Here is a 20,961-nt window from a genome sequence, read left to right on the forward strand (position 1 = left end):
TCACTCAGATATTAAACCACTTTGAACTCTTTTCAAAGAGTCTAAAATACTGTGCAATTCTAAAGCTTATTTTATTCTGAGAAGGTCCTTTACATTATCTTAATTTAATTTAATTTAATATTAATTTTATATATAACACAATATAAAGCAAACATTTTTTTAACTTGGGGTCATTAAATGCATGGTTTTCTTCTTAAATGATTAATACTTCAAATGACATTCAGTGAAACATGAGATTATATGTATATCAAATATTTAACACTAATACTCGCTGCTATTAATTTTAGCCTGCATATCCATTGTTTTTTCTCAATGTTAACACAGTTTAATCACTCATAATGACTAATTCCGTTACTGGCTACCACTAAATATATGCTATGTTATAATGTATAGAATAATAGAGTTGAATGATGCTGCTTCTGACAGAGTTGAGCCAAATCCCCCTTTAACATCACTCACTTTCTTCATCTATATCAAGTAATGTTCTATTTCATTGATTAATGACAATTTCATCGAAAGCAAGTTACTGGATAAGGTTATCATGTACAATAGATTACATTTTGCAAAAAATAATTACATTTTACACAAGTTTAAACAACAACGTGAAACCAGCTTTATATATTGGGCATCTGGCTCAAACTTATGTGGCTTCTTTTCCTCTTCATGAAGAAAAGGCTGCCAGAGAAACCCAAGCCTTTCAGCGAGGTTTAAACTGGTGAACAAACTTTGACCATTTGACTGTACACAAACATTCATTTTCTTATTCAAAAGGATATTTAAAGTAAGACGCATTTGATGCAGGAAAATCCTGGAAAATAAAACAAAAAAAAACTTTAAACTCTGCACCACAGATTAGACATCACTCGCCACTCCCACAAATCTGTCCAAAGCTGTATCATCTAAATAAATGATCTGTACATAGGATGAAGACAGACGAGAGCTGTGTAATGAAGCGTCAGTGTGAATGTGGATCTGATCTCTCGCTTTTGTGAGTGAGGTTTTGCTGCCTTTTCAAGCGCCAGGAGAAGCAGCGTTTCTGCTGCGGTCGGCGGTTATCGGCTGGGGGAAGGCGTTTTAAGCCTGCGGCCCGGTATAAAGTCTAATTTTCCTCATAGCTTTGTTCACTAAACAGGAAACCGTGTGGGTGTAAAGAGCATGCCACATTAGAGCTCGACCCTCCCCCCAAAAACATTCAATGACATGAAAATGTGCACTTGGTCGACCGTGAGTGTTAAAAATGAGATAATGAGCGGAAGCTGTCGGAGCTAAGCACAGACTGAGGAGAACACGGGGACATCGTGTTCAAACTTCCATCACAATGTTTCTGGATGTATCCGTTTAAGAAAAGAAAAAATAATCAGCTCTGACCTAGAAGGATGCTGTTCAAGCACATACCTCTAATACCCTATTTAGTCATGTCAAAGAAGCATATTCTTATTTGTCGTGCCCCAGTTTCATAATGAAGAAAAGAGAGGAAAATCACTTCCCATATGCGAGAGTGCTTACTTGATCTTGTTTTTGCTCAACATCGGCATCGTATAGCTGTGTGCAGGGTTATTTACCGCGTTCTCGCATACTCTATCAGCCATGAAGTTATAACGGTCCATGCAGACAGTCGGACCTCATAGTTTCAGTATAATAATAAAAAAACAATAGCAGTATTGTTTAAGCTATTTTTAGTTAGTTTTGGTGTATGCTTTTGTTATGTAGGTTCTGAGCACCAGGTGATATTATGGTAAGGCATAGGCAGCCAGATACTGGGAGAGGTTCATGGTAAAAACGTGATGCTTGTCTGGACAATGGACTTATTTCCTGCATAAGATTTACTCCTGTTGCTTTAAGAATTTGAATTTTTATTCTTTAGCTTTTTCTAGTCAAGTTTAAGGACGAATAAAGGACAAAATGGTAACATTGTAACATGCTTACAATATGAGGACATTAGAAGACATTTTTAAATATACAATTACTTTACACACAAGACACAAACATGTATGTTGCTTTTGTTGTTATATTATTATTAGTCTTTTTGTTGTACAATGTTATGGTCGTGTCTGGCGATAAAGCTTCATTGACTTGAACATAAAACTTTTTTTTGATCACATAACTATTATGTTGATAAGTGCTCACTTATCATTCACCTCACGACCACACAAGAAAGTTTTGATTTGCCACAGTGGGCAGGAGGGATACACACAGGCGTCCTACCAGAAGTGCCAAGGTAAAATTAGTGTCCACAAAAGCTGGCCAGCATTACTCCTGTGCTAACTTTAGCATCTGTGCACTGCCTGCAACAGGCAAATCTTTTCCTCCTGTGTAATTGTTGAGATTTCTCTAAAGCTACAGTGCAGTCTAAAGGAATATAAATTATGCATAACTGTATCTGAATGCTTCACACTGATTCTTTCTTAAATTTGCATTTATGTGTTAAGAAACTCTGCTGTTAAATGGTTAACACACTCCATCTGACATGGACAGACATTACTGTCAGGCATCACAGGGCTCATTGTAGTTCCATAGCTGACCACTGATTTGAAAGGAATTGCGTAGCGCAGGGACCCTGGCCTCAGTGGAGGTAGACCCAAACTTATTTTATGTACATGTAGACTAAGGCCTCACAGGATTCAATCATTATAAAATGGACTGCGTTTATATGGTGCTTTTATCTTTATAACAACCCCTTTACAACAGGTGTGACCTGGACCCATTCATATCGTGCTTCTTTGTAGTGCTTTTCTATCATATATCATACACACACTGCCGGCACAGCTTGGTGTCTTTCCCAAGGACAAATAGGCATTATATCAAGTAGTGTTATATTAAATGTTAATTACTGCCATTGGTAATTTATGCATGACATTATATCCGATAGTGGGTCATACAAATTGTACAACTTTACTTTTATTGAATAACACTAAAGTCATATTCAAATCCTTGGCTGAGGTTCTCTATATTGAACAAGGTCACATTTTTCAAAACCAACCTTTGCCTGTTACTCTCTGGATTGAATGGCTTGACTCTGACAGTGGAAGCAAAAGTGTTTGGATTTATCACAGTTGAAAATTTAGAGCAGCCTGCTGGAAAGTAGCAGTTATTACAAAAATTAAAACACTCATTTAGGATATGTTGCTTTTTTCTAAACTCATTAATAGAATACAACTAGATTGTATTGCATTCTAGCTAATGCACTATAAGAAGAAAACTTCTTCATGTTTAATGACGCACCACCAATATACAGAACAATTTTCTAATGGAGATTTAATTTAATCAAAGATATGTTTTAGATGGAGCAGATGCTTTGGAATGTGGATTTTAATTTTGGCTTTATTTTAAAGTTTAAATTTACGGTTGAAAAAGTGATTAATCCTAATGATGTATTCTTTCTATTAATTATATCATGTATTTTAAAACCATGCAAAATTAATATGTGATATTGTGTGTACATCTGAGTTTAATCAAATATGCTGAATGTATTTCCTTCATGGTATTAGATCTAAATATTTAAAATGAGGATAATGTTATGACAATACTCTTGTCCATATTACTAGGCCCAGCTAGGATTAAGACTAAACACATGTGTAGGTTCAGCCAGAAGAGAAAATTAGATATGTGCAAACAGTCTTCTGAGATAGAAAGAGAAGAACTGCAGGAGGGCTGGAGGGGGAGATACATGGATAAATGGGGAAAATGGTAGAGTTAAGAAAAATGAGAGATGGATAAATCATAAATCAATGGGCAGTGACAAGGAAAGTTAGGAAGACACAGTGTGGGGGCGAATAATGGCAAGACACTGAAGCCTGAAATAAGGGGAAGAAAGACCCCAGAAAGAAAGACCCCAGAAACCAGGATTTCATCTGAGTTAGGTTTACAGGCCAAAGATACCGAAATCAGAATTCAGGTCTTTGGGCTAGAAAGACTGCCGGGGTCACCCTCTACTTCTGAATTCCTCTGTCAGCGAAAGGTCTAATTTTGATATTAAACCTACTAGAGTGACGTTCTGGGGCCTGTGACATAAAAAACTCAATAAAATGATAAAATGTCAAATTCTGAACCTATGAAGAGAAAAAAAATGTTAAGTGGATAGTGGGAGGTGATGTCAGAGATTAATCGATTATCACTTCAATTCCACTAAGAATTTAATGAATTAAAAACATATGTACTGGCAGTAGCAAACATGAGGACATGCAGAGTAAAGCCTATAGTTTATGCTCGCCATGTGTGTACTTTTTGTGCTGCAGTGTGCGTCAGAGATGACATCACCTCGGCAAGTGGCATCGTTTAAGTTGGTCATGCACCTCTCAAGATAAAAACAGCACAACACGGATTGAGCAAGAGGCAAGTCTATCTCTGTCTCTCTATTCAGATGAGACAAAAAGTTCGCACAAGCCACCTGGCATTAAAATGTTGCCCTACATCGGTCATGTGATCAGATCTCACCTACTCTAACATTTCTGTTCAGAAGGACCAAGTTATGTTTTTTTTACCCTGACTACATGTGTCCAATGTCACTATGTGTTTGTGTTTGTGTGTGTGTGTGTGTTCTTTTTTGTTTGCGTGTGTGTCTAGAGAGTCTGAATGAATCTTGTTCAGTTTTGAGGAAAGATTTAACCAATTTCAGGAAAGTATTGATCGTTATGTGGTGATCATTATAGAAAGTATGGCGGTGGTCACAAACAAAACAAGAAGAGGAGAAAAAATAAGTTTGTTTATAGTGAAACTGCAGCCGGTCAGAGGACGTCAGCTGAGAAGGGGGTTCTACTGTATATGGCCTGGGATATGAGCTCACATTGCTAAAAGTATGTGGACACATGTGGCCTAGCCCACAGTCCTTTAGCAGTGTGAACACGGTCGAGGCAGATGGTCGCCCGAATTGAGTCTGTTTCTGCTAGAGGTTTCTTCAAGTTAAAGTGTTGGGTCGTTGTGGTAACTCTTGAGTTGCTGTATAATTGTCAAGGTTTCTACATTACTATGTAAAGTGCCTGGAGATAGTGTATGTTATGATTCAGCGCTATACAAATAAAGTTGAATTATATGTTATTGTTCAGTGTCTTTTTAAAGCACGCCACGCATAGTTATTGTTTAAAAAATGGTCATGAGTTGCCTTCTGTAAAGGCTTGAAAAGTGGAACTTCTTAAAATAGAAATCGTAACGTTCAGGATATGATGGATTTTTATGCTTTCTCTCCTGATGATGTCTGGGCACTGATCTGCATCTTGGTCCGCCCCTAAGTGACCCCACTCAGACTGTATGGTGGTTACACGCACATTTGCTGACTAGCAGTAAGGGCCGCACAGAATATAAAACCAAAAGACGTCCCTCATTTATTTGATTAAAATCATCTTTTGTAGTTTCAAATACTTTCCTGAATAATTGTGTGGGTTTGTCTGGTGGATGGTTATAGTTATAAGGTTATAAAAAGCCAACATGACAAGGCTCAGATAGAAATTTACTTGACCATTGGACCCAGGAAAATTGAAAATTCTGGACTTGCTGCAATATTAAAAGCATTGCAGAGTTTTGATGCTGCAGTTGACCTGCGTGTTTCTGTAACTTCAATGAATCCATTGATTCAAAAAGACTATAACAGCACACAGTACAGTATTATCTACATGCTTTTCATCTATTTCTAGGAGTGACAGACTGACAGCTAAATGTGACAATTCGTTGCTTTGATTAAGTCCGCAGAAATTTTCCTTCCCCCTTATGTACTCTTCAAATAAATGTTTTATCCTGTGTGTTAAGTGTTTACTGAATAAATCAATTAAAGAGGAAGCAACACACACTGACAGCAGTCCTCCTCCTCCTCCTCATGTTCTCAGCTTCTCTTTTCATCATAATGGGCTTCTTTCTCTCCTGATGGTCTTCTTCTCACAGAAACGCCTCATTCAATTTCACACAATATCACCGATGCATCATCTTAGGGTCCTGGTAATTGGGGGAAGTGTTTCTATTCAAACAGTTCTTCAGTGGAGAGGCTTGCAGTGCATGTCACTGTGTGACTGTGAGGTGAATTGACAGATGCTTGTCAAACAAAATCTAATCAATGTGACACTTCACCAATAATGTATTATCCTGAGCAGTAAGGGTTTTGAATGGATTCTGCTTCAGCATTTACAGTTCATGTTAGCGTTTATGTCACCGTGTGGACCCTCCTGTCGGCAAAATGTGATCAGAGTACTCTGAAAATGGATCAGAACCACTGTGAGAGAAAAATATTTTTAAATGCACAAAAAGATGCACGATAAACTAAATATATCAGAGAGCTACTGTAGTATCAGTCAGGCTCCGTTGTGCTTTGAGATGTAGAAATTAAGTCTGAGTTTTGACACAGACTTATGGAGAATTATCACTAAACCAGTTTTTAAAAGGGTTTCACACTAATGACAATATAATTTATAAATTATTCCGTCTTGCATCTATTAAGAATGCAGAAGCTTTCCTGGTTCAGTTTACAGCTTTACTTCTGAGAATTTAATACATACGCAGGCAAAGTTGGTATTATACAATGAGATATCCTGAGCTGAATCAAGATTCAAATATATCAAATCGAAACCCAGCCCTTGTTAAGAAATTAGATTTGCATTTGAGAATTGTCAAGACATGGTATAATAGGTGTATTTTTGCGGTGCCGAAACTGTTCAGTAAACATTTTGGGTACACCTAAATTATGTACTGGTGCACTTTAGACTGGAGCCCTGTGTAGGCAAAGGTCTGAGATTTCCACTAATTGGGTGGGGGCCTTTTCCATCACCCTAACTCAAATTCAATATAATGCTATGGCTTGTATTCAGCTAACTCAGACACCTGCTGTGTTATTGTGATTAAAGGACTTACACAAGCATCATATTTTTGTTTGTAAATAACAGAAAGGGATTGATCCATTGACTCTTTAAAAAAAAAAATGCATGTGAAGACCTCACTATTGATTCAGACACAGTGAAGGGCTTTCCCCTCAATTTGCAGATATTGAATATACATAAAAAGCTATAAAAGGCTCTTATTTCAAGAAAAACCTAAAGACAAAGAAAAAATCCAAAGGGGATCCCTAAAAAACATGTCCCACTGCCCTTGACTGCATCATACACTGCTGTTGTAGCCACAGATCGCAATGTTATTGTAGGAGCCAAATTAACCTTTATGTTTACTCTTATGTTATCTTTCTTTCTTAGTACGTCCATGTGTGTGTATGTAGGAATGAATGAGTGACACTAGTTCCATAGGTGTTTTTACCCCCACCTAGAAGACACCTGAACAGGACCTGAGAGGCTGAAGGTGGGGCCCAAGGGGAAAAGGCATAAGGAGCCAGCAGCCAGAGCACCTGGGGTGGCTGAGGAAGGCAACAGTTTTTTGACCGTGTGCTGTGACGTTCAACAAGGGAACTGTGATCTACAAGAGACTCTTTAGTTTAATGTCTTTTGGTTTGTTTCAACCAATTGTAATCCACCTTCCTGCAATAAACGGTCAAAGGGACCAACTGGACTCACCTCTACTCCTCATATTTTTTACACGTGTCAGAACCTAAACCGAGCTCACCCACCAGTAGTAGTAAAGTGGAAATTGCTGCTACAGTTATGTTGCTCAGAGTATCTCTTGTAGTTCTTTATTGAGAAATACACTGACAAATAGACACATGAAAACATCGACTGCAATCTTCTGCTGAAGACTGAGAGCTGGGCTGAAACTAATATACCAAAACCTCCTGCTTGCAAACAGCCTCAACCTCGAGGCCTTGAAGATCTGAGGCTGTTATAAACTGTCAGTAATGTAATATTATTATTTGAATATGTTATGTGTGATGTATGATGATATCTCTGTTCAAGTCAGGAGTGTCATGGCCCTTCAGTCAGCACTGGTCAAATAGATGGGCACAGAAACTGCTCAGAGGTCAATACACACTAGATTATTATTAAATATATTCAGCCGTGTGTGAGAGAAAGAGAGCTGTTGAGGCTGTGTGGGATTAACTCGTCAGCAGGAGGTCAGGGAGCATGGTCTCCATATATGTAATTTCGTCATTCCTTCAGTTACAGCACTGCTATTTGTGATTGTTACAGGGGGGGACGTCCTTGTAGGAAAAACTGAAAAGGAGCTGGTGAGTTCCTGCCTCCGTCAACACAGTACATTACATTATTATTAATACATTACTCTGGCAGCACATAACGTTTGCCCGCAGCTAGCTTATATCTACCTCAAACAAAATGCCTAACGCTAAATGGTTTAAAGTGTGGCTGTATTTCGCGTATGGATTCCGACACTGATTCGAACATTTGCTGCACGTCCAAATGTTAGAATGCAAGGAACACGACAAACTTAATGAAGCACCTGGGGACACACTACATTTTTTCACGACAACTTTATTATTGAGAATTGACTGTAAATATATCAAAAGCTGCAAAATAACTGTGACAAAGTGTAGTGGCCTAAACATGTTTGGAATGCAATGCGTGTGTGTGTGTTCTTGTAATTCAATGTGACTTTGTGACCGACGTAGTGTAGGCCAAAACTCATCCAGTGATTCAAAAAGTAGAGTAGAGAAAGTACAGGTTTGGACATGGCCTTAGGGATGTCACAGTTTTCCCTGTGCTCAAATAATAACTCGGTGACTGTTATTAATTAAGAACAAAATGATGAACAAACGTATAAAAAGACAGACAGGGCTTGACAATATATACAAACATTACTGTCGAATTTACCCCTGTAGCACCACCTAGATACATTTTGATGTGTGTTGGCTGTGATATGAGGGTTTGTGTACTTGCTTGTATGTGAGGGTAGTTGAATACATTTAGCCATTCTACTTGTTAATTGCAATCTGTCGTAAGAGTAACCAGTTCCTCATCTGCGCAGAGTCCTTTCATCAAACTAAAAGTCCCACAATTCCTACCAAACAATCTACCTAGCTCTGTCAGAGATTTTACAAATATAGTCCCTGCTATAATGACAATGTTTATCCGAAAACATTACTTGTTAAGGTTTGGTATTTGTGTGCCTTGAATGGAAAAAGTAATTTGCTTGTCACATACCTGTTTAAGTGATAGAGGTGATACAGGCTGTGGCCTGAATATGGAAAGTCAAACTGTCATGACGTGGAAGTGCATGATCACAGAATAAGTCAACAATATAATTTCTCTGACCTGGCTTTTAAAAATTATTTAGCAAAAACTATTATGATGACGGTTGTTATTAATCACAGCTGAACACTTATACTCATAATTAATAACAAAGGTCCTGCATACTCACAGTTTGACCGACTGGTGAAGTGAAGCATGCACAGAAATAACAAGCAGAGTCTGTCTGTCCCCTACTCGACTGAGAGTCGAGTCAGCCAGTGCTAATTACTGTCTGAGCTGTAGCTGTACACAAGCTGAAGCAGCCTGAGGTTTGTGTTAACAGTCAGTGACATCCGGCCCCGCTCCTCTACATTTGATTGTTGCAGGCTAGTTGAAAGTACTAACCTCCGAGCAGGGACTTCTTTTTGGAAAGGACCGTAATTTCTCCATTCAAAACAAATATTAAGGGTTCAGGTTGTGGATAAAGGTAGTTTCAAATGAGTGCAATGTGAGCTTTGACCACTGGAATCTAACCAGTTCATCTTTAAATCCAAGTGACAACTGGTAAATATTTGAAGAATTTCGATAAAGGTAGACTTTTGCAAGATCATCATGACCTTGACCTTTTACCACCAAAATCAAATCAGTTCATCTTTGAGTTGTTTGTAGATGTTTGCACCAAAATGGGAAGGACAGAAGGACTGAAAACCCTAAAACATAATGCCTCCTGCCCCTGGCTGTCACATACATATGCAGGTTAATTAGAAAATTATGTAGGGGTTTTCCTCATATTTATTCAAGAGCATGGAGTGCTTCTCCGAGGATCGAGTTGTAGCAGCGGAGATAAAGACAGAGAAAAAAATTGCTAACCCATTAACAAACTGAGAATCAAACTATTACCTATACATTACAGCATATTGCAGGCAAAGCACACACAAATAAAACAAAACGGAAAATTGTGTAAGGCTCTCTCTCAAATCCCTGCTCTCACACTCAAATATACCCAATTTGTGGTCAGAGCACAGAACAAAAGTCCAAGAGCATAGGAGAAATCTGAGCAGACGCATGCGCAGATAAGCAGAGTGAGGAGAGGAGCTGTAAGTGCAAGCAATACAAAATCTGAGTGCCAGCACACAGTTTGAACACAAGGAGAGCAAATCTAAACACAGGCAGGGGCTATTTGAGTGCCAGTGCAGGGTTGTAAGGGAAAGTATTTCAAGTCCTACTCTCAAACTATAGGACTGCACTAAAAAAAAACTATTGATGGCTTTAGTTACCAAAACAAGAAAGCCTGAATGTCATGTATTTTAAAGTCATATATAAACGCTTTTCACTTGATTTCACCTAATTTCTAGCAGCAGATGGTTCACAGTTAGCCTGGATGCCAGACAAACTTAGCCCTGCCCACAACATTTGAGGTCGGGGCTAAGTTCGGTCTGGAGTTGCTCCGTTGGGGAGAAATTATGCCCGACCGGGCCAATCAGATTGTCAGGGCGCGATTTATACGATGATGGACAGATGATCAACGGTAACGTAGTCAACCACGTCATCAAAGTGCCCTTGGGTTGAATTCGTTTTCAACAAACATGCCTGTCGCTGGAGAGCTGAGATGTGTAGATGCTGCCATTGAGTCTGTTTTAGAAGACATCAACAGCGCATTCATTTTGAAAGAGGAACAGAGAACGTGGAGGCAACGCCAAAGCACAGCGCTAATCCCTATCGGGCCGGCGCTTGGCTGTTCACACCGGACACTGAAGCGACGCTGAACCGCCGGGCAGCGCTAATAATATCACCCGTTGATCCAGTAGATTAAAAGCATATACTTACTTGTTGCTCCAACATTAAGCAACAGCGTCCCAACATTTGTCTTTCTTGGTGTTGTCTTTATACAACATGTTCTGAGGATCATACAACTCACTGTACTTCTCCACTTCAATTATTAATTAAATGTCATCCATGTTGGAGAACTTCGCTGTTCGCTCCATTAAATGTCGGGTGTCGAGGGTAAATTACGTATTCTCCACTCAAGCCTATGTGGAGAATATGTAGCCCCCTCTCTCTCTCTTTTTATCTGTATCACTGCTTGTGTGGCTGTAGTGGATGGCCAGAGGGGGACATTTAATAATGTCATTGGTCAAATTAAAACTCCAGGACAACAGAAGGGGACTTCAAATTATGGGATGCATATCTGATCATTTATATCTTATAAAATATGTCATCAATATAGTTTAAAATCGTCTTTCAGTGTGTTCCTGGTGCGATACACTCGCGTCAAGCGCAAAAAATAGACTCGACGCCGAAACGATCGCTGCACAGCGCGAGGCAGCCTCGCGGTGCTTCAGCCTCGCGGTGTGACCCGCACAAAGTTTTAACATGGGAGTGGATAGGAGCCAGCTGTTATTTAAGGCTTGGCGCTGCGCTGAAGCGTCGCTTCGGCATCGCTTCAGCGTCCGGTGTGAACCCGGCGTTAGTAAATAACTCAAAATGCGTTGCTTAACATACGTCACATACTACGTTGCTCTGATTGGTTGTAGGTCTATCCAATTGAGCGAAGAGGAATTTTGTTTCCTGGTCAGTTTAAACACGCCCCATAATCACAGCCCAATGGAGCGGTCTCAGACTCACATTCTGACTAGAATTGTGAGTCTGAGAACGTCAGGCTAGTTCACAGTGGGAATATATAACAACTCAAACAAATTCAAAGCATGTGAATTTGGAGAAACTATAAAGTCTCTGAGCCTTTCTCTCAATAAAGGTTTTTTTTTTTTTAAATCTCTGCAGAAGTTACAACAGAACTCTTAGAACATCGGATACTATAATCTGATACTCGTCTATATTAAACTCAGCATAGAGACAATCCTCTGAGCGATTGTGTAACTGACTCTAAGAGCCACCATCCATCACTGCGGCAGGTTCCAACAAACATCCAACAGAAAACCTGGCTGTGTTGGGTTCCGGACTGATTCCTATCAGGGATGATTCTGTGTGCAGTCAGCAAGTTTGAAATCAGGAACAATCCTTCCGTCTCACTCTGTAATCTGAGAAAGCTCAGCAGAAACGGCTTGTTTTGATCCTTTATTGACTCAGAAAAGCCCAGAGCTTTCTTTCCCCACTTCTTGCTCATCTACTTTCTTTAGTTTTTGTCTTAAAAACTGTATTTTCAAGTTCATGACACAGCCACTACATGTCTGATACACATGGAAATTCCATATATATGGCAAATATCTTTCAACATTGCCATTTCAAATTCATAGGCAAGAAGTTAACATCCCTTTAATATCAAGATATGATCAAATAGGTTTCCTCTGAAATTAATGATGAGTGGTTAACCCATGAAATCTCTGTCTGTCTGATGACATTTACTTCTTATCAGTTATCAGACATATTGTCTGAAATTCAATGCACGTGGAAAGATGTTGACATTATGACCTGACGTCAGTTTTCCCTTGACCACCACAAGGTTAAGACATATATTAAAAAAAAAAATGATAGTCGAAATGTTTACTTGGTAACTGATCTGTTTCCTCACACTGCATGCACCGCTAAGTCTAGAAGAAGAAGGTTCTGCATATTCCAGCACTATGTATCTGATGATTCTCCGCTCAGATGTGACTGACTTGTGACTGAGAATTAGGAGATGTGAATTTTGATGCAAAATGATTCAAGTGCAGAGGTAGTATTTGTAACATCTTTTTGAACATTGTTGTTTTTCTAAGGGATCTCTGACCTTCAGCTGATTGGCGAATTCCACGTGGTTGTCGTAGATGAGAATGTTGGCGATGAGGTCCTCTTTCTTCTTTGAGAAGACGGATGGCCCCTCTGAGACATTTTCCTCAACTATCACCTTCAGCAGAGTGCGAGGACACTTGGTCCCGTCCCACACCTGACAAACACAAAAGGTGACTGGTGAGAATGTGCTGATCATAACAGGAAACAGAGCTTATCAAACACTTGTGTAGATGATGGTCAAAAGCAAACTAGTGTGCAGGACCACACAGGTTGTGTTGGATCCACATGCTGCCAAAGGAAACGATTAAACAGGAAGCTGGAGCAATGGGACATAAGAGACATTGTCAATGACGACACAAGAGTGTTCACAACAGGACAACTTTGAACAAACAGGTGAACAGGTGAACAGCTCTCAAGTAGTGCAGGTCACTTTAGCAGTTTTAGAAAGAAAGATGCAACCAGCATTACCACAGGTCAAGCAAATATCCCATTCAAAACGAGTAGGTTTAGGCACTGCACTAGTATTCCTACTTCTACAACACACACAATGACCAGCAACATTGTCACCAACACCTCCATTGTGTGGAAGCAGAGAGAGACAGACACAGATCAGTCTTATTTATTATTAATTATGTACAATGTTACACAAGGATTACAAATTCAGATTAGTTACATCCTCAGATAAAATAAATATATAAAATAAAGAGTAAAAGTAGTAAATACAAATTTGTTGTGTTTTTCAACTAAAAATAATAATTTAAAGGATTAATTTATCTACTTGAACTGTATGACATTATTAGTGCCGTTAGATCTGAGCATTGTGGTCACATTTGTTTATGTGAAATTGGGCTGGTGTAAAGCAGTCGAGGGCAGGGCAGGTGGGGTGGGTTGGGAAGCTTGAGGTGGGGTATAACAATCTCTTCTTGATCTAAAAGCTTGTTATGATTTGGAAAACACCCACTCCTGGTTGTACGAGGGGTTGTGTAGCAGCAGGCTGTTACAGCTCAGCCCAGCTTTAGGAATCAGTGAGAGCAGCCTGGCAGCAGACCAGCAGATTCGCTGCCAAACCCTGTTCAAATTTATATACTCTATCAGCCGCACTGGCAGGAGCCCAGCCGTCACTTACAGCCTCATTCAGTTTTCATCACTGAGGTATAAGGTAAGATGCACTGATACACAAGGTACCGAGATAAAATACATGAGTCCAAATCCCATTGAAGCCGTCAGTAGATTTACTACAAGGCTGATGAAGACTGAAGGCAAACAGCTCCATTTTTACGAAGGAAAACAATAATATCGACTTCTTTAGTTTCAAATCAAAGTAAGTTGAAATTAGCTTTAACAGGGGTCTTAGTCGGAGGAACAAGGAGAAACATGGCAGCTATATAAAAAGACATGTTCCAGTTAAGAACAAAAACAGGTGAGATTGGCTAATAAAAGAAGACAGGAGGAACAAATGGATGCTTTCTGACAGTAAACAGCCTCCTGGGAAGCTTCTGGAATTCCCTTTTCTTTTTGTGTGTGTATGTTAGAAATATTTCAGCATTACCACCATCACTGAGGATGTTAACAGCGGCACTGCTTTCACATCATTTGGATGTAACCTCATGCTATTTCAAAGAGGGTTAAGGATTTGCATTTCCCATTAAACTGCAGCTAGCCCTTTTCTCCTTAACACCTACCTTTACATCTTCAATCATCCACTGTGTTGCAACAAATAAAACACCAGCACTTGAATACTATTATGTGCTGTCCCTGTCTACATTGTGTACTGTTAGTTTTGTTAGGAACCATTGCCTAGCACAGCCTGGCGGGGGGGGCCCCAACTACCCCCAACCAGCTATGGGGGGGCCCAGCTTGCAAAAGTTTGAGAACCCCTTCTCTAATCAACTTCAATCTTGGAAAGTCTATTTTTTTGTCATCAAGGGAAGTGCAGGGACAAGTTTGGTGCATGATTGTATGACGCCAATTGAACTTAGTTGTTCGATTGTTGGTAAAAGTGCACAAATATTTTAACTTTTTTGAGATCTCATTTAGTACCTCAATGAACTCCAATGTTTTTCAATGTACACTGCAAAAAAAAAAAAAATGGAGCACTTACATCACACATCAGATCTTAATGAACAATTTATACAAGTGGAAAATCTTTAGTGATGTACATTGTATAATTGTTTACACAAAGGTCAATAGAAACCAAAATCCATCAACCTATTGAGGGCTGGATTCAAAACCACACCACCAATCTATGTAAAAAATGTAATCACATACTGATCCAACATGCAGTCATTTCATTACGACAACTCATAATGGGACTCATTAGTTTGAATGGCCCCCCGGTGCCTGTATGCACTCCTAGACAACGGGTGGGCACTCTCCTGAATTATTTTTCTCTCTGTCCCATGCAACAGAGATTTTATTTTCTTTACATCATGCAAAATGCAACACTGACAAGAGAGCATGAGTGAGTGCCTCAGTTTCTGGCTTTTAGAGGGACCAGGGGGAAATAAAGGACACAATTAGCTTTTTAAAGGGTTTACCTGGGTTTATAAATCTGCGTATGTCGACGACCCTTGACGTAAAGAGGTATAAGTATAGGAACCCGACAGCCACAGTTACTCCAAACCTTTCTTGACTGTGTTCAACTGTGATTTGTCCATATCAGCTAATTCTGCAGCATGACTCTGCTTTACCACAGCAGGTTGTTCTGCCAAAGTCTGATCTCCCTTCAGACAGCGTTGTCATTATGTTAGAACAGTGGAGGACACTCTCCAGGGGGGGGGCGCATTGTCAGAGGTAAAAAAACAAAAACAACCTTTCACTGGTTAGTGAAAGCTCCTTCAGTGGCGAAATGCAAGGGGCTGGACTGACACAAACAAATCAAATACTGTTTTGTTCCTGATCCACCAATCAAAAGAGGAGTGTTATCAATTGAACGCGAGTCGCACATACGCTTCCGAGTATAAAAGTAACTGCAGGCATGGTCAGCGCTCACCCTCACTTAGACGACACCCTGCAGAGCTTGTGCGATTGCTCTTGTTTCCTCTACTATTCAGATATTCATTGCTTTATAAACAGTCTTTTTCAAGACTCACTCCGTCCTTTCCATTCTGTGCTGTCTCTGTCTACATTGTGTACTGTTCGTTTTGATAGGAACCATTGCCTAGAACAGCCTTATTCATTATTCGTGTGCAAGTCGCTCACAGCCACACATACAAACACACTCACAAGACCACAACGTTGCAATTACAATTTTGTTAAACATCACATACACTGTATCAGCAAACAAACCCAGCCATGGACAAGTTTCAGATTCGTAAAAGTCAGGCAACCGATGCGCCAGTTGCGAAGAAGCCAAAGCTTTGCAAATATGACGAGAGCTATTTGCAGTTTGGTTTCACCGTCACTGGCACGACTGAGCAACGTCCTCAGTGTGTTTTGTGTGCCGAGGTGCTGGCAAATGACAGCATGAAGCCATGCAAATTAAAAAGGCACCTCAACACCAAACACCTGAATTTGAAAGAGAAGCCTGTGGACTTCTTTAAACGTAAACGTGATGACAAGAAAACCACCATCTCCAAGCAAAGCACTGTCTCCAAGCAGTGTCTGGAGGCATCGTATGTAGTTGCTCATAGAATTGCTAAGCTTGGCAAACCCCATACAATTGCTGAAAAACTGATTTTGCCGGCCGCGCAAGACATGTGTAGAATAATGATAGGAGAGAGTGCAGCTGCTAAACTCAGCGCAATACCTATGTCAAATGACACTGTGTCACACCGAATATCAGAAATGTCTAGTGATATCAAAGAGCAACTAATACACTACATTCAAATCAGTCCTTACTATGCACTGCAGCTGGACGAATCCAACGGCTGTATGAGCTGCGAGAGGAGGTAAAGTTGTTTTTGACTGAAAGTCAAACAGATCTGGCGAAGCACCTGGATGATGCCATGTGGCTTGCCTCCCTCTCCTATTTGGTGGATATTTTTGACCGGCTGAATGGCCTTAACCGTTCCTTGCAAGGCCGCGAATCTAACGTTCTGCTCCTTGCTGATAGAGTGAATGCCTTCATGCAAAAAATTGCTCTCTGGCATGGTCACATCAGTTCTGGAAACTGCGACATGTTTCCCAGCCTTGCAGACTTCATTTCCGATGCACGTGGCACTGATTTCTCCTCTCTCCTCCAATCAGCTGCTAATCACCTTTTAGCGCTGAAGAATCAGTCTGGGTCCTATTTCAAAGAGGACTACCGTTCATTCGCCTGGGTTCGGGATCCATTTCTCTGCTCAGCAGATGAGCTGTCAATAGACATGCAAGAGCAGCTTATTGAGCTGAAGAGTGACAGTAGACTAAAGCATCTGTTTACCACCTCCCCTCTTTCTTCATTCTGGCTAGCATTGATGCCGGAATACCCTCAGCTTTGCGACATAGCCTTAAAAATTATCCTCCTTTTCGCGTCGACTTATTTGTGCGAGGCTGGCTTTCAAGACTGACTGCGCTCAAAACTAAATATCGCAACCGCGCAGAGATCGAGGATGACCTGAGGATATGTTTGTCAAACATTGCCCCAAGATTTGAGGACCTTTGCAAGGCAAAGCAGGCTCATGTCTCACATTGACAGACCTGCAAGATTTTTTTTTAAGATCACAAAAGGCCCATAATAATAACAGTATCCTAATGATAGCAATAATAACACTTATAATTATTATGATAATAATAATAATTATAATAATATTAATGTAATGATGGTGATAATAATGATGATTATAATAATAAAGCATGCAGGCTCACATAGCTGCTAATATTAATAGCCTATTAACAGGCCTACTACTACTGATCATAATCATAATAATAATAACAATAATAATAATACATATTTAAAAAAGTAAATATAATTGTCTGTATGGGCGTAAGAATAGCCTAACCTTGATATGTCAGGCCTATCAATTATAATATGCTATCTATCTATGGAGGTGTAGTTGAACTACCCTTAACCAGCTTTGGGGGGGCCCAGCTTGCAAAAGTTTGAGAACCCCTTTGTTAGAATAATGTAATCTGTCGCACCCCTGTGGTTGTTGTTAAGGTGTATATACGGTTCAGATTAAGATAAGGGGGAAAACATCACACAAAAACAGGCTATGGAGCATTTCCAATTATTTGAAAAAAACGGTTTTGAATTATAGTGACCGACTCTGTACAGACATAGAAATGAACCTATTCAGAAACTCTGACCTTAAGTATCATCATCATAGCAGCATTAGTGAGAAAACATCCAGCAAGCAGACAGGCTGGAATCTTCTGCTCTACTGGTAGATCGATGTAATCTCATCTCATTTGTCAGCCGTGACTTTCATAAGAAAAAAACGCCACCTCAGCAGCCGTCCAGGATTTATCTGTTATTATTAGCACTGAGAGTGCAGGGGGGGTGATCTGTTGCGTTCGTTAAAGGGGTTTGAACTTAGACTTAGCTATCATTTTGCCTAGCAGAATTTCTTCAAGCACAATGATAAACTTTAACATCACATAACATTATAAAAACAAATCTGTATGTATATATATATACACGTTACCCTCAGCAGGGTGCAGGTGGTGTCGATGGGGGCTTTGGCCAGCAGCTGGCAGTTCAAGTCGAAGTAAACCTTGGGCTCAACGGCAGACAGTGGGATCGTGGGCACCGTGGGCAGGAGACTCTGGCTGGCTGCCCAAGATCGCAGCCCCTCCACAGTATTACGGGTCTCCTGGTCAAAGTGGAAGGAGCGGCTGGACGTCCGTGGCTCCACAGCTGCACCAACTCCCCCGTCAAATGTCAGGACAGAGAAACCGAAGGTGTTGACGAGCGTGATGGAGTTGTTGAAGCACTGAGCCTGCAGAGAGACATGGGATAATTTATAAATGTATGCATTCAAGTTTTTGAAATTTCAAGGTAACAAGTTATGGTGACTGAAGAAGCAGGCTGCACCTTGACTCTGTGCATGCGAACAATGTCTCCGATTTGAAAGATTTGAGGATGGTCCTCCAGCTTCTCACAGAAGAGTGTGCAGCCAATCTTCTCGTTGGACTGATCTGTGATCTTCAGGCTGGAGCAGTAGTCTGTGGGGAGAATATCAAAGTAAAAATAAAATCTTTGGGAATATGTTGAGGAGCAGATCTGTGGGTGTCAATTTTATATACATTATAGGTCACAAGCTGGTTAAATGTTTGCAAAGTATCAGAACATATTCACTTGAAAATCTTTCCCCCCTATCTAACCTTACTTTCTGACATAACCCAATTTGAACGGTTTTAGAAGATCTTGATTTTCAGGCAGTAAATATAATGTGTTGACCACTGGTAGTACCACTACTTTATACTACTACTTCAAATAATAATAATACCAAAGTAGAGTAACAGTACAATGTCATGAGAGAAATGTCAAAGATATGCACGAAAAAAATATTTCGCCCATGATTACTTAATGACACAATTTCATTGATCCTGATAAATGTATATCTAAATTATAAAGATTTTATGCATATGTGGCAATTGACGATGTCAACGGGTCTCCAACACATCCAGAAACAAACGTGTTGCTTTTCAGTATCTTTTTATTCTTACCACATGTGAGAAAACATAACTCGAACTCTACTTAAACTTGCCAGCTTATTTCCGCTGGCACCTCGGCTTTGTAGCTCCGCTCACTCTCTGTCTCTCTCATGCTTATCCCTATGGAAGCTCAGCTGCTGCCTTTTGAACCAGACGATCAATCAGCCAACAGCCCTCAACTACTGTGATTATTCCTCTGGTCCAGGTGGAGGTGCTCTCTGAGCCTCCTCCATGCCCACAGTATAATTTATACTTTTTGTTTAACCATACCAATGTCAACGATCTAGCATTGATTAGTCCCCATTCCTAACAAATAATGCCAAAATATACAACTATGTTAGTGCATGCTGTGATGTGTATGTGAAAATTCCTTCTCTCAGCAAAAGATTTTTGCTCATTAGTCAAATCAGTAAATATAAAGGCTTTTTTCCACATCGATTCATATCTATCATATGGACATGTATAATTGTGCATGTTCAAGCGCATCTTGTATTCATCAGACAAGATTTGTTCTGTGCTCTTAACTTCAGGGCTAGTTTGAATAACAGACTTTAAAGAATTAAGACATTCTGGGAGAGTAAGGACATTTCGGTTGGTCCTTACTTTCTGACAGACCTTCATAGGGTTAGGCATTTCGTCGTGATGGTTAAGATTAGGTTTAGAGGCAAGAGAATACATTATTTCACTGATTGCCTTGACTGTGTGTGAGTGTTTGGGTTTCCCTTAAGTCTGATCTGATGGATTTTTCTAATATCTCAGTTTACTTTAAGACGCCCGAGGGTCCAGAAAGACCAGGATGATGAGGTTTGGACAGTTTCCACATGAGACACTGCTTTCCCTTTATTACCTCCCAACACGCACACGCACAGTACACACTTCATCATCCTGTCCTGCGTGTCTGCAGGTCAGCTCAGACTGAGCTGTCTGTTTAATGTCTTATCCTTTTGGTCTTTTAAGTGCTAACAGCTCATCACATCCTGTTCCTCAGGTCAAACTGCTTCCTCTGCACTCCATGCTGATATCAGTGTCAGTGTGTTCACAGGTAAATAAAGATAATGACTAAACAATGTTCTGTTGGTCCCTTTAGTTTAGGTCAAACCAGTTTCTTCTTTATGCTGACAGGTACTGACAAGTGGCCTGTTCCAACAAAAGTCCATTATAACACCCAAACACCAGCATCTGACTTGGGTTTCTTGGGGGAATACATATAGGAGCAGTAGTTATTTGTAAGAAATCTCAGCGAAAGGTTGTTGTTTTTCAAAGCACACTCAGTCATTATCAAGGTGAGAGGTGAAGATGTGAGCTGTATACCCTTCACATGTGGAAGTGATCACAGTGTACAACTAAACAAAAAAAATACTGGTAAAACAAGACTGTGATGAAATGATTTGAACTACAATTTTCTGATTGTCACAGATGGCTCGCTGTCCCAGTGGATACTATTCAGCTGAGTCTCTGTAGGGAGATCTTTCCTCTCTCTCACCCCTGTTCCTCTCCCAGAACCATTTTCTTTGACAGTTTTCAGACTGTATTATTTGAACCCATCATATGTGACAGCTGTGATTTGACACATTTTCTCCCTTGTACATTTCTGCTTTAAGACTTT

The 20,961-nt window shown here is 40.0% G+C and overlaps 1 protein-coding gene across 1 annotated transcript in view; it reads right to left on the reverse strand.

The window, feature by feature from the left end:
• Positions 1-20,961, reverse strand: part of pot1 (protection of telomeres 1 homolog) — a 62,167-nt gene that overhangs the window by 16,483 nt on the left and 24,723 nt on the right. Inside the window, exons 8-10 of the mRNA XM_062390821.1 lie at positions 18,733-18,863; positions 18,344-18,637; positions 12,775-12,930 (exon numbers count right to left, since the gene is read on the reverse strand). Coding sequence (XP_062246805.1) covers positions 12,775-12,930; positions 18,344-18,637; positions 18,733-18,863 — 581 coding nt within the window. The remainder of the gene's footprint in view (positions 1-12,774; positions 12,931-18,343; positions 18,638-18,732; positions 18,864-20,961) is intronic.

The sequence above is a fragment of the Platichthys flesus genome, chromosome 6, assembly GCF_949316205.1.
Source record: "Platichthys flesus chromosome 6, fPlaFle2.1, whole genome shotgun sequence".
Taxonomy (NCBI): domain Eukaryota; kingdom Metazoa; phylum Chordata; class Actinopteri; order Pleuronectiformes; family Pleuronectidae; genus Platichthys; species Platichthys flesus.